Source organism: Chiloscyllium punctatum, chromosome 11 (genome assembly GCF_047496795.1).
Source record: "Chiloscyllium punctatum isolate Juve2018m chromosome 11, sChiPun1.3, whole genome shotgun sequence".
NCBI classification, from domain to species: domain Eukaryota; kingdom Metazoa; phylum Chordata; class Chondrichthyes; order Orectolobiformes; family Hemiscylliidae; genus Chiloscyllium; species Chiloscyllium punctatum.
Window position 1 is genome coordinate 109997795 of NC_092749.1, and position 13295 is coordinate 110011089.

The 13295-nt window shown below is 38.4% G+C and overlaps 1 protein-coding gene across 2 annotated transcripts in view; it reads right to left on the bottom strand.

Moving 5' to 3' along the window:
* The window catches only part of tasp1 (taspase, threonine aspartase, 1), a 104178-nt gene that overhangs the window by 59782 nt on the left and 31101 nt on the right, over positions 1-13295 (bottom strand). For both annotated transcript variants that reach the window (XM_072581518.1, XM_072581519.1), the window contains exons 6-7: positions 12831-12910; positions 10439-10545 (exon numbers count right to left, since the gene is read on the bottom strand). In XM_072581518.1, coding sequence (XP_072437619.1) covers positions 10439-10545; positions 12831-12910 — 187 coding nt within the window. The remainder of the gene's footprint in view (positions 1-10438; positions 10546-12830; positions 12911-13295) is intronic.

Consider the following 13295-nt stretch of genomic DNA (forward strand, 5'->3'; position numbering starts at 1 on the left):
TCTATATGGATTATAGCCAGTTATCACAACTTTGGTAGCCATTGGTTGCAGTGGGCTGAAGGACTACTTGCTCAAAACAGTAGCATGCTACTCCTAAACTCAGCACAAGTGACCAGTTAGCTGCATGCAATGATGTTAGCTATCTCTTTCTGTCCAACATTAAGGATTCTGGGTAATCAAGAGGAAGGATGGGAAAAAAAGAGCTGCTCCTTTTTAAGATATTTTCAGTGTTAGAGCCAATTTCCTTGAATTCTAGGGGCAGTAATTACAGTTTTATAAGCTGTTGCATTGTTTTGGAGCTTTGGAAAAGATCAAAACAACTCATTGAATCAAATGGAGAAATAAACCTGCATTGCTGTCTGACCCAGCAACACAATCTGCACAGCTGACTGTTTTGCTGCTTGATTTCAAGTATCTCTGGACATCGGAGTCATCTAAGAAAAATTAACAAGCAGTGAAATTCAAAGCTGGCATTGGAGCAACTTTTGTGGGAGAGCTCAAAGCAGAGGAGCAGCTAAGTGGCTTCTTAAAGTGTAACTTTTTTTTTGAAAATCTACAATTGTGAGTAAAGTGGGTTCTTTTTTGATTATATGTTTTATTGAGATCTGCCTCTTGAGTGAACTATAAAAATATAAAACTTAGGTATTAAGTTAGCCTGGAGTAGTATGTTTTTAAGCAGTAAACAGTGCTGGGTCTGTAGATTGTTTAAGTGCAAAGATGGCCTTTAGTAGATTGATGTGGTTTACTGTTGGACATGGGAGAGTAAGGACAGTTTCCATGTTAGTGATGATTATGTCTGCAGGGAGTGTCTTCAGTTATGAATCCTATCATATCACATGGATCGGTTGGAGCGGCAGTTAAAGGCAATGAGGAATTACTGGAGTTGAAGATGTGATGGATGGCAGTTGGAGGGAGATAACCTGAAGATACAAATCAGATAGGTGGCTTACCTCCAGGAAAAGTAGGAAAGGGATACAGGTCCTGCAGAACTCTCCTGTGGCTATTCCCATCTCAAAAAGGTATGCTGTTTTGTAAAATGTAGTGGTGTGATGGACTCAGGGTAATGTAGCTCTGACTGCCAGGTTTCTGGTACGGAGGCTGGCTCTAATGTAACAAGGGGTACGTCAGGTTTCAAGCGATCAACTTTGATCGGAGACTCTCTAGTCAGAGGCACAGACAGATGTTTCTGCAGCCAACAGAGAGACATCAGAATGGTGTGTTGCCTCCCAGGGGCCAGGATCAAGGATATCTCAGAGGGTGCAGAATATTCTCAAAGGGGAGAGGGACCAACAGGAGGTTGTTGTACACGTTGGAACTAACAACAAATGAAGACAAAAGGATGAGATTTTGAGGAGAGAATATAGGAAGTTAGGCAGGAATTTAAAAAGGAGGTCCTCAAACACAGTAATATATTGATTATTCCCAGTGCCACGAGCTTGTGAGGGTAGGAACAGGAGGATAGAGCAGATCAACAGTGCCTGAGAAGCTGGTACAGGAGAGAAGGATTCACAAATTTGGATCATTGGAATCTCTTCTGGGGGTAGAAATGACCTGTATCAGAGGATGGATTGCACCTGAATTGGAAGGGGTCTAATATACTGGTGGGCTGATTTGCTAGAGTTGCTTAGGAAGATTTAAACTTTCATACAACCCATTATTGGGATTGTACCTTAGATCCATCAGTAGTCAGCAGGAAATTGAGAAACAAATTTTTAAGGAGATCTCAGTTATTTGCAAGAATACAGGGTGATTATGGTAGGGAATTTTAACTTTCCAACATTTGTTAAGTTTGTACAAGAAAATGTTCTAATTCAATGCATAGATGTACTTATTAGAGGTGAAAAACGTGACCTCAGGACATAAGGCAGGACTAAGGTGTCAGTGCGGAGCATTTTAGGGTCGGTGACCATAATTCTATTAGTTTTAAAATAGTGATGGAAAAGGATAGACCTCATCTAAAAGTTAACGCTCTGAACTGGAGGAAGGCCAATTTTGACAGTATTAGGCAAGAATTTTCAAAAGTTGAGTAGGGGTTGTTGTTTGCAGGTAAAGGGACGGCTGGAAAATGTGCAGCCTTCAAAAGTGAGATAATGAGATTCCAGAGACAGTACGTGTCTGTTAGGAAGAAGGGCAAGCAGGTGTACGGAATGCTAGATGACTAAAGAACTTGAGGTTTTGGTCAAGAAAAAGGAGGAATGTATGTCAGGTATACACAGCAGAGATCGAGTGAATCCTTAGAAGAGTACAAGGGCAGCAGGAGTATACTACACAGGGAAATCAGAAAGGCAAAAAAGGGGTAATTATATAGCTTTGATAAATAGAGTTAAGGAGAATCCAAAGGGATTTTACAAATACATTAAGGACAAAAGGGTAACTAGGGAGAGAATAGGGACCCTCAAAGATAAGCAAGCCACCTATGTGTGGAACTGCAGGGGGAGATCATAAACAAGTATTTTGCATCAGTGTTTACTGTGGAGGAGGATATGGACGGTATAGAGCATGGGGGATTAAATAGTGACATCTTGAAAAATGTCTATATTACAAAAGTGGTGGTGCTGGATGACTTAAAATGCATAAAAGTGGGTAAATCCCTGGGACCTGATCAGGTGTACCCTCAAACTCTGTGAGAAGCTAGGGAAGTGATTGCTGGGCTTTTTGCTGAGATATTTGTATCATTGACAGTCACAGGTGAGGTACCAGAAGATTGGAAGTTGGCTTACATGATGCCACTATTTAAGAAAGGTGGGAACTATAGACCGGTGAGCCTGACATCAGTGGTAGGTAAGTTGCTGGAGGGAATCCTGAGGGATAGGATTTATTTGGAAAGGAAAGGACTGCTCAGGGATAGTCAATATGGATTTGTGTGTGGAAAAATGTGTTTCACTAACTTGAATTCTTTGAAGTTGTTGCGTAGACAATTGATGAGGGCAGAGCAGTGGATGTGATCTATATGGACTTCACAAAGGCGTTTGCCAAGGTTCCTCATATTAGACTGGTTAGCAAGGTGAGGTCACACAGAATACAGGGAGAACTAGCCATTTGGATGCAGAAGTAGCTAACAGACAGAGGGGGATGGTGGAGGTTGTGGTATGCCACAAGGATTGGTGCTGGGTCCACCAGTTTATTTTTGTCATTTACATAGATGATTTGGATGTGAACATAGGAGGTATGGTTGTAAATTTGCAGATGACACCAAAGTTGGAAGTTAGTGGACAGCAAAGGCTACCTGAGAGTACAAGAACTTGATCAGATGGGCCAATGGACCAAGGAGTAGCAGACGGAGTTTAATTTAGTCAAATGTGAGGTGTTGCATTTTGGAAAGGCAAATCAGGGCAGGACTTAATGGTAAGTGTACTGGGGAGTGTACAGTGGAGTCAGGTAGATGGGATAGTCAAGGCGACGTTTGGTATGCTTACCTTTGTTGGTCAGTGCATTGTATAGGAGTTGGGAGGTTAATGTCATGGATGTACAAGACATTGGTTAGAGCTCTTTTGAAATACCACATGCAATTCTAGGCTCCCTGATACAGGAAGGATATTGTGAAACTTGAAAAAATTCTGAAAAGATTTACAAGGATGTTGCAGGGATGGAGGGTTTCAGCTATAGGGAGAGGCTGAATAGGTTGGAGTTATTTTCTCTGGAGTGTTGGAGGCTGAGAGGTGACCTTGTCGAGATTTATAACATCATGAGGGGCATGGGCAGACGAGTTCTTTTCCCTGGGGTGGGGATGTCCAAAACTAGAGGACATAGGTTTAAGGCAAGAGAGGAAAGATTTAAAGGACCTAAGGGGCAATCTTTTCATGCAGAGAGTGGTGCGTGTATGAAATAAGCCCCAACAGGAAGGGGTAGAGGCTGGTACAATGGCAACATTTAAAAGGCATCAGAATGAGTATATGAATAGGAAGATTTTATAGGGATATAGGCCAAATGCTGGAAAATGGGACTAGATTAATTTAGGCCATCTGGTCAGCAAGGACAAGTTGGGCAGAAGGATCTGTTTCCATGCTGTACAGCTCTAGGGCTCTAAGTTAGAACAACAGCCAAATCTAAAACCTTTTCTATATGAAACAAATGTCTTACTTGTTCCATGAAGCCATGGTCTGAATTCTAGTTTGCATTCTCCTATGAAGTAACATGCTCAGATTATCCATTTTCACCTATTTAGACACCAGCAAATTCGAGATGGTAGTCTGGTTTCTGGCTCAGGAGGAGAATTCCACAATGAAAATGACATTTTACGCTGCACAACACAAGTCAGCTGTCAGGAAAAACAAAACCTACAAATATCATCTGTATATGGCAAATTGTTGCTGTTAACATTGCCACCAGTAGACTTTCCCAGAACCTTCATAAAGTGCACTTCAAATGGCAACTCCTGAATGCGGCATATGATGACAGCAGTTCATGCCTCAGCAGCCATGCCATAACACCAGAGAAAGGAAAACTGCACTTCAGAACATCTCAATCTGACCATAACAGTTTCTTAAAGTGGAGCATCAGTTGTGCAGACAAACATTGCACCTCAATAAATTAATTCTTAGCCAAATATTTATGGAGGAGGGACTTTTGAACTGGTACAATCAGGATAGGCTGAATGGCGTCCTTCAGTACTACTTAATTCTATGAAGCTTTTAAATTACTAAATTTAATTACTAAATTAAAGACGACAATTATTTGGACAAAGTTACAAATCACACAACACCAGGTTATAGTCCAACAGGTTTAATTGGAAGCACTAGCTTTTAGAGCGCTGCTCCTTCATCAGGTGGTTGTCCTGATGAAGAAGCGGTGCTCTGAAAGCTAGTGCTTCCAATTAAACCTGTTGGACTATAACCTGGTGTTGTGTGATTTGTAACTTTGTACACCCCAGTCCAACATCGGTATCTCCAAATCATAATTACTTGGACAGACTTTAAAATCATTCAAACTTAAAACTTCAACAATTATGTCTAAACATTTTGATGTTTTATTTGCAGTTGATCTCATATCAACAAAATGTCAAACCACAAATGGAATTGTGAGAATATATCCATTTAGGATATAAAACCAAGTCATTCTTAAAATAATAAAATCAAATAAGCAGCAAGAGTAACCTACTTAAAAATCCAACCAAAGTCACAGCATTATTTTTTTAAAATGGGGTCTGCTCACTATCTTGTTCTTGGCAGACACTGACTGCATACTGCTTGGAGTAGGGTTGATGATACAAGACATTGACAGTTATAAAACTTAATTAATCTTATTTATAATAGCACCATGTTTCAATCTAAGTGAGTGGGCAAAACTGTTGGAATCAATGTGGTGGTGAAAGCAGAAATTGTGTATTTCGAAAGGAGGGGCTGGGAGGTATTAATTATCAGAGGAATTTAGTTGTCCTTATTCATGAGCCACTTAAAGTCAACATGCAGGTATGACAACAAACAGCATATTAACCTTTATTACAACATGACTGCAATATAGGAGTAAAAATATCTTTCTGCAGTTAGGTAGAGCCTCATTAATTACTGAGGGGTATTTTGGTCTCCTTATTGAAAGAAAGATATGCGAAAAAGATTCAAGCTAATTTTTGGAATGGAGGGACTGTCCTTTGACCAAAGATTAAACACAGGATCTATATTTTCCGGAGTTTAGAAGAATGAGAGGTGATCAGAGTCTCAGAATTACAAGCAGACTTACAATCACGTGAGAGTTAAAGATGGAGAAAATGCTCCACTCAGAGGATAGTGAATGTGTGAAAGACTGCTGTGGAGACTCCATTGTTAAATGCATTCAAGATGGAGATCGCCATTTCTGCAAATTAAAAACATCAAGGAACATGGGGATAGAGCAATAAAACATTATTAAAGCAGAAGATCAGCAATTCTCTTACTGAATGGTGGGAGTGGGTGGGGGAGGTGGTGTTTGAAGAGCTGAAAAGCCTACTCCTGCTTTTATTTAGATTATGTTTTTAAGTAGAAGCTTTGAGTTCTACTACAACAGTAATGATTGCTTTGGAAAGCTGCCTCAAAGTCATGCAAGCTTGTGCCCCCATCAACATTAGCACAAAAGACTCAAGCTAGCAAAATGAAGCCTTTGCATGCACTTGTCTAGGCATCATCTGGGTTTTTTAAAAACCCTAAACAAAATTTTGAATCACAAAATTCTGGAAACAGTGTTTAGGTAAACACCATATGATAGACAGTCTTACCTAGAATTGATTAATTAAACATATATTTTGAGTTATGCTATCTTCCAAATAAAATTTGGTTATGCCACTTGCTATGTCCCATAATTACAAATAACAAATGCAGTAAAGAATGGAGGAGAAACCCAGTGAGGTGATAATCATAAAAAAGATTTATATTTTTAAAGCTTAAATTTACGAATCATGGTGGTTTCGGAATTCCAAGGCTGAAAAAGAAACTTTTTAATTCGGGTTATGACTCACATTGAGAAAGTTTCTGAGTAAAAGTTCAGAAATTAAATGATTTACATGGTGATTTTGAGAACACAAGACACCAATAAAAGATCCAAATTAGTTCAAGACTTTTGCAATTTGTATCTATTTTTGTTTGCCACCATAAAGACTCATGCCTAAAATATGAATTGAAAAATGTGTGGAGATTTATTCACATGTACAGGATGTGAAAGAACAAACTTATCCACTAACTTGCTGCAATATGCATTTCCACACAAAAAAAATGTGAACTGCTTAATTCACTATGTGGAAGGTCTCATGGAACAAGTCAGAGACATAAAACTCTTCCTCAATCCCCACGCAAGCAAACAGTAACAAGCGGCAGTGATTCACCTATCATGGGAGATTATGCATTAACAATTATTTTGAAAATTTCAAGAAGATCGTACACGATCATTCTCAAGAGAGTTGAGAACAACTAAAGTATGAATTGTTAGGCAGTCCTGATTGGTCCAACTCCTGATGCTGAAAGCAAAGAGGGATGTTGGTCATGTCGCTGCATGGGTGAACTTGTATAGCTGAGTGCCATTTGTTATGCAACAGCTGAAACAACACAAGCAAGCTTGAAGTCAGCAACTGTATACATATGTTTGCCAGCAGTCTCAGCTGATCTGCCCATTCACTGTTTTGAGGATGCTGGAATTTATTTCAGTATTTTTTACTATTGTTGTGCTATCACTCATCACTCAGAATTAAAATATGTTTTGAGTGTCGTAGCTCAGAGGCAAACAGGAATGAAATTTTCTACTGACCATCAAAACACACAATTGTGTATTTATATACAAACAAAGTATCTTCAAAAAGCAGTGAAATGTTCAAACCTTGGATTCTTCGATGATCAGAATAAATTCTTCAGATACAGATGCTGGAAGTTTATTGAGCAGGTGGTACATGCCAAAATTATTTCCAAAATGCAATTCTTCGCATCAGCCACAAATGATCCATATGTGGCCACAAAGGCAGCAAAGAGATTACCCCAAAAGAATGGTACGTCGTGGTTATATTTGGCATCTACAAGAATCGTGATTTTGTACGAACTAAACAGAACTGTAAACTCAGCAAAGGCAGATACAAATGAGTCTCACACTGGTATGATTCTAAAATTTTAAAATATAAACCAAAATAAGCTACAAACACTATTTATGCATTTCAGAAATAACTAGGGTGAGGATGGAGTCTGTTTCCTTATTAAACTTCAAAATGGATGCCGAAGCCTAGCTGTCTGCAAGTTCCAAGCAGGTGCTTTGATGTGTAGCTAGCCAGGGTAAAGAGCTTGGTTCTAGCTCCTAATCAAATTATGGGTCCTTTGAAGGGTAATGGGTAGATTCCAAACTATGACAATCAGACTGGAGTAACTTCAATTTCTAACAAATATCAAAGCACAAGTTTGCAGATGCATGCAATATACCCTAAATGGCCGGATTATCAATGGTGCTTTGTTCTGAGAGGTTCAAAGTATACATGGTTTAAATAATCAGTGGATTCTGGTTGACAGCTGACATGCTCATTAAAAAACAATCCAAACATCCTCCAATGTGTCTTTGAACTGATAGACCCATAGGTCTCGAATTCTTTTGGTCTGGAACATATACTACTGACTTTTTCCAACATTTTAAATTCACTTCCATTTCTGGAACTGACTCATGTACATAGTAACAGTGTGGAAGAGCTTTGCCCAAACTTTAATCCTAAAGCCTGATCTTTTTATTGTCTTGAAAACTGTATCTACTGTTGCTGTTTCCATTCTTTTTACTATTCTGACTCCAACATGGTATAACATGGTCAATAGTAAATAAAGGTATCAACTCTTTGCTACATCTGCTCCCGTTTCACTATTAAAATGTAGATTTCAGTGCAGAGGAAATGCAGTCAAACCATAAACTATTAAAAAATGAATCTCTTCCCAAAAGCATTAAGCAAAAGCACTGGGACAAATCCTAAAGGATAATCTACAAGAACTTCAGCCCAGTGAAAAGATTAGGCTCAAGTGCAGTACAAATGCTTCAGGGATTTCCAACTTAAAAGTCAGAATTCATAGCTAAGTTTCTTTATACTTTTGAGAGTTTTCTACAAATTGAGATTATAAATATTGGCCCAGATCCTCGAGTTTCCAGAGACAGAGAGAGGTGGTATCCCATAAGATACCTATCAGGACCCCTCTGAATTTCTGCACTATGGTTACACAGGAATTTCTCAAGAAATTTAAACTTCTTAAGGGCAATGAGATGGTGTCTAGAACACTCTGAAAAAGTCTCCAACTCAGATTGAGAATTGGAGACTTCAAGGGTTTAGACTTAGTTACTTGGACAGTTACCTAGAAAATGTTAAGACAGAAAATGTTAAAACTGGTTCTAACTCAACTATACAACTGAACCCACTGAAATCCCTACTGACACCCTCCCCCGCTTCACCATACCCTCTATATTCCTTGACTCTGTGACCTTATACACTAGACCCAACCTCACCAACTTACACACCTACCTAGCCGCCAACATACCCTTTACCCACTTAACTCAAACAGATTATCCATGTACACATGTATAAATTCACCCAGGCATTCACACTCTTAACTAATACATTATGATTTGGAACACGTGAACTGTTTCTTACTACGACACAGCAATTAGTGTCGTAAACAGATGTAGGAGTTCTGCACAGATTCTCCTGGCTGGTCTCTAATTACCACCAACTACGTCCCCATCCCCAAAGGAATCATGTGATAACTGATTGGCAAGAAAAAAACTATGGAGGAAAGCAAATGGTCAATTTTTTTAAAAAATCAGGTCAGCGTTATAAACCAGGTTCTGTCATTGACTGGAACATTTGGGCCATTATGTTTCAAAAAGTGTGTTCCAAAAGCCATCACATAAACGTGAAGCAATTTTTTTTGTGCCATCATCTTAGTTGTTTTGTGTCATTTGCCAGTTCACAATGGCAAACATTGGAAAATAACTGAACAATTCACTATTTTGTTTTGCACTGGTTATTTATTGTCGATTTGATTGATTGAATAATCCAACTGACTAAATCCATCATGGATAATATAAATTTTCTGGAGTACAGAATAGCAGGACAAAGTGTAATATTGTAGACTGTTCGATGTAATACGGAGTTCAATGCACAAAAAAAGTGGTGCACTTTAGTTAGATATTTTCATTACCCAGAGTCACTAAACAAGTTAAAATCAACATGCATTGCAAGACTAATGGCATTCCAGATTATGTCTTTCAAAATAATTATTTCAAATAATAGATGAAAGTGAATCAGGAAACAGTTTCTAATATTGTTTGCAAATTGTTTGAACGTATTTCTTTGCATTTCACCTTTGGTTTGTAAAATCACTACACACATTGTGTGGGGGCAATTTACTGGTGGATAATGAATTTATGCCCACTGCCATTCACCAACATGTTGTAAAGTACCTATTCAGTTATAGCATTATGGGAAATGTTATTCAGAGACCAAGGTCTGCATACATAAATAAACAAACAGCAAATACTGGACATCTGAAACAAAAAACAGAAACCTTCTCCAGCACTTTGTTTTTGTCCAAGCTATGTATATGTCTTGCGAGGGACAAAAAAGAGAAAACCACCAAGCCAATTGTGCATCCCTCAAATAGCTGACTCAAACCAGACAGAATTTTGCCATCCACTGCTGGGAGTCTGCAGGCCTGCCATCTCCAGTCTGTCTAAAATTTTACATGAGGTGGATGAGACTTAGGGCGGCCAACCTGCCCACACACCAGTTGAGGCCCTTAAGGGTGGGAAACCCTGTAACCAGAATATCCTGGTTACACAACATAAGTTTGGAATTGAACCCTGTTCTTGCCATCTACTGTGGTCACTTTTGAACTAATATACTGTAAAAAGGGATAAAAAGAGAAGAGCAACTCCACTTGTACATGATGTGTTTGAGGACTACTTTGAAACTTTAAGACTTTTCTTTTCTTAATCTTATGGTTAAAAAAGAAGCACTAACGTTTTCAGACACTTCTCTTCTCTTCTTTGTCTGAATCATTTCTGTTTCCACCTTCTCTGCAAGCTCCAGCTTTCGTCTGTTTTTCCTAAATGCAGATAAGCTGAACTCTAAATAGGATTAAAAATAAAACACTATTTATATTAAACTTTTGTGCTCTAAATGTAATATGTGAATAACTATTACTCACAAAAGCCAAAAACATCCAATAAATGGAAGTAGTGTTTTCTACTTGGTTCAGGTTTTAGTTATAATGAACTTAGACAAAGGAAAGCATCAACAACTCTAAATGGGTCTGCAAGGAGGTCACAAAGACTTAGCAGCATTTCCCACACATGGTTTGATTAGTAAACTCAACTTCTGAGGCAAAACTGAGTGACACAAAACAGAGTACTCATTTGATCCCAAGTGCTGCAAGGAAAGGCATAAAGGAAAAATTGGATTTTACTTCATAGGGTAGGGTTCTAGATCTCGATAACTATCCAGCTGAGATGGGAAGTTTTTTTTGAGGGAGGTGGGAAAAAAGAGAGGGCATGCATGTCGTTGTTCCAGGTGCCATTACACTGTTTGTAATTTTTTTAAAAATCAGGAGCCAGCTTTACACATAGCCTGATGTTCTTTTACAAATAAATCTAGTAAGGTGTGAAAGGAACTGCAAATTCATTATCAGCCGTTTTAAACTACCTGCACTCAAATTCATGTCCTTCGGTTTCTGGTCCACTTTTTCATTCTTCTTTTAGAGGCTATATTAATATTCTACTCAAAACCCCATGCAACTACACATATCTCTAAATGCAAGGTCACTAAGCTAAATTTGTTTTTTTTAAATCTAGAAGTAGCCCCAACTAAGCTTGCTGAAAAGCAGAATCAATGCGATCATAGGAATAGGCTGGGGAATAGAATCAATGTACAGTATAAGATTCTTTCGAAGGATTGGCACAAGCACAACGTTTTAAATCACCTCCGTCCTGTGCTGTAAATTTTATAATTCTGTTCTAATCCATTGTCTCCAAAAAAGAAAACATGGAATCAAGCACCTTTTGTGTGCAAATTTTACAAGCATCGGCTTCCTATTTGGTGGCAATTGTGCATACACAACACTATAATGGCTCCATAATTGTAATCGAATTGACTTTTTCTTTGGTCCTTAACTACATTAACGCTCACCAATGCAATCAACCTTTTCAACACTGCTAATCTACTCATATTTTTTCCAAATTTAGCAACCTTCCCACCTTTCCTCAATAATTTGCAAACATGAAAATTAAGTTTACCACCTTTCACTTCATTAAGTCAGTTCTCCATCATTGCTACTTGCTTAAAACCCTTTGTGCTGACAGCTCACGAACCCTATTTACCATTTCTGCACATTTAGGTAAAACATTTCAAACCCATTGTGTACTGCTACTTCCAAGCTATTTACTCTAGTGCCAACTACAATTCCCGGTCTCCTGTGCACCGTGTTTCTCCTCTCTTAATATTGCTATTCTCCTAACAAATTTGCTTCAAGCCTCCCTCGAGTACCAGTAACAAAGATTTGAGCCCAGCTTTACTGAGATGCAATACAACAGATCCCTTCAGCTTCAGAACAGAGGCCAAAGTGCAGGAAATCTGAAACCCTTCCTCCTGCACTTAATGCATTGAACCAGTTTTATCCTACTACCTGGATGTTTCTACACTAAAGTGAATAATCTTGCAGGTGCTACTTTTAAGCTTTTGCCCTCACTCCTGAAATTCTGACTGCAGGTCCTCAACCTTTTGCATTCCCACGTTACCGGTTCCCACATTGAATGCAACTTCTGGCTGTTATAATCCCTTCTCAGAATGTTCTGCACTCTCCCATCAGAGGTCCTTTAGAACAATATCAGAAAGGCAGCAAATCGAATTCTCATGGTAGCCTTCTAGCCTTCAATCAAATTCTTATGAACATTTCTGCACTTTGCGAAGCCCTTTTGATAGTCATTTGAACCACAAACTGCATTGTACAGGTCAGGTATCATTTTGCTACTTTTTATTATAAGAATTAAACAATTGAGCTAAATATCACTGTTCAAGATATTGTGAATGATTGAATATTTATCAGCAATAAAAAGTAATGGATTAAATATAGAAAGTTCTCATCATATAACTCTATTGCCTTACAATCCCACAAAGTCAGAAGTTAGGAACTAGGCTACCTCTCAAGGCACTAGAAGTAAAACACTTCTCTTTCCAAACAATTAGCTTTTTGAAAAACTTGTTATGAACATCAACATCCAAAAATGTGACAGGACTGTACAGTAAATTTAAATGCATTTTCTATTGGAATGAACAATTTTATTTTCTCTCCACACCGACCCCAAAACAACTCTGGCAATTTTGAAACTAATTTGAAAGCAAACTGAGAACTTCTTACTTGTTGCCATCATGTCAGGAGGACACGGAACAATTCCATGATCCACTGCCCATTTGTAAGCCCCTTCTCCAACTAAAAAACTAAAGGAAAGGGAGAACATTGTTAGCTCCAAAAAAAACACATATATACTAAATTTGTTATCAAAAAGAAGATTGATGTTAATTGCATAAACAAGAGTTAAGTGTCTACATCTAGGGGACACTCATTGGACAATGACTTTGTGCAGGTAAAGATTAATAAATAGTCCAGGCAATAGACAATAGATGGAGGGCTGCCTGCCTCTCTCGTGATCATATCCATGTCCAGGTGCCCATGGAGAATGAGCATGCAGTATTCATTGTTACCCTTGAGACCTACCATAAATGGTAGGCTTCACAAGGTCTGGAACACATCAAAACCAATCACATTATTTGAATTTGGCAACTTCCTTTTATGATTTTGGTTTTTGTTACAACAAACAAAAAT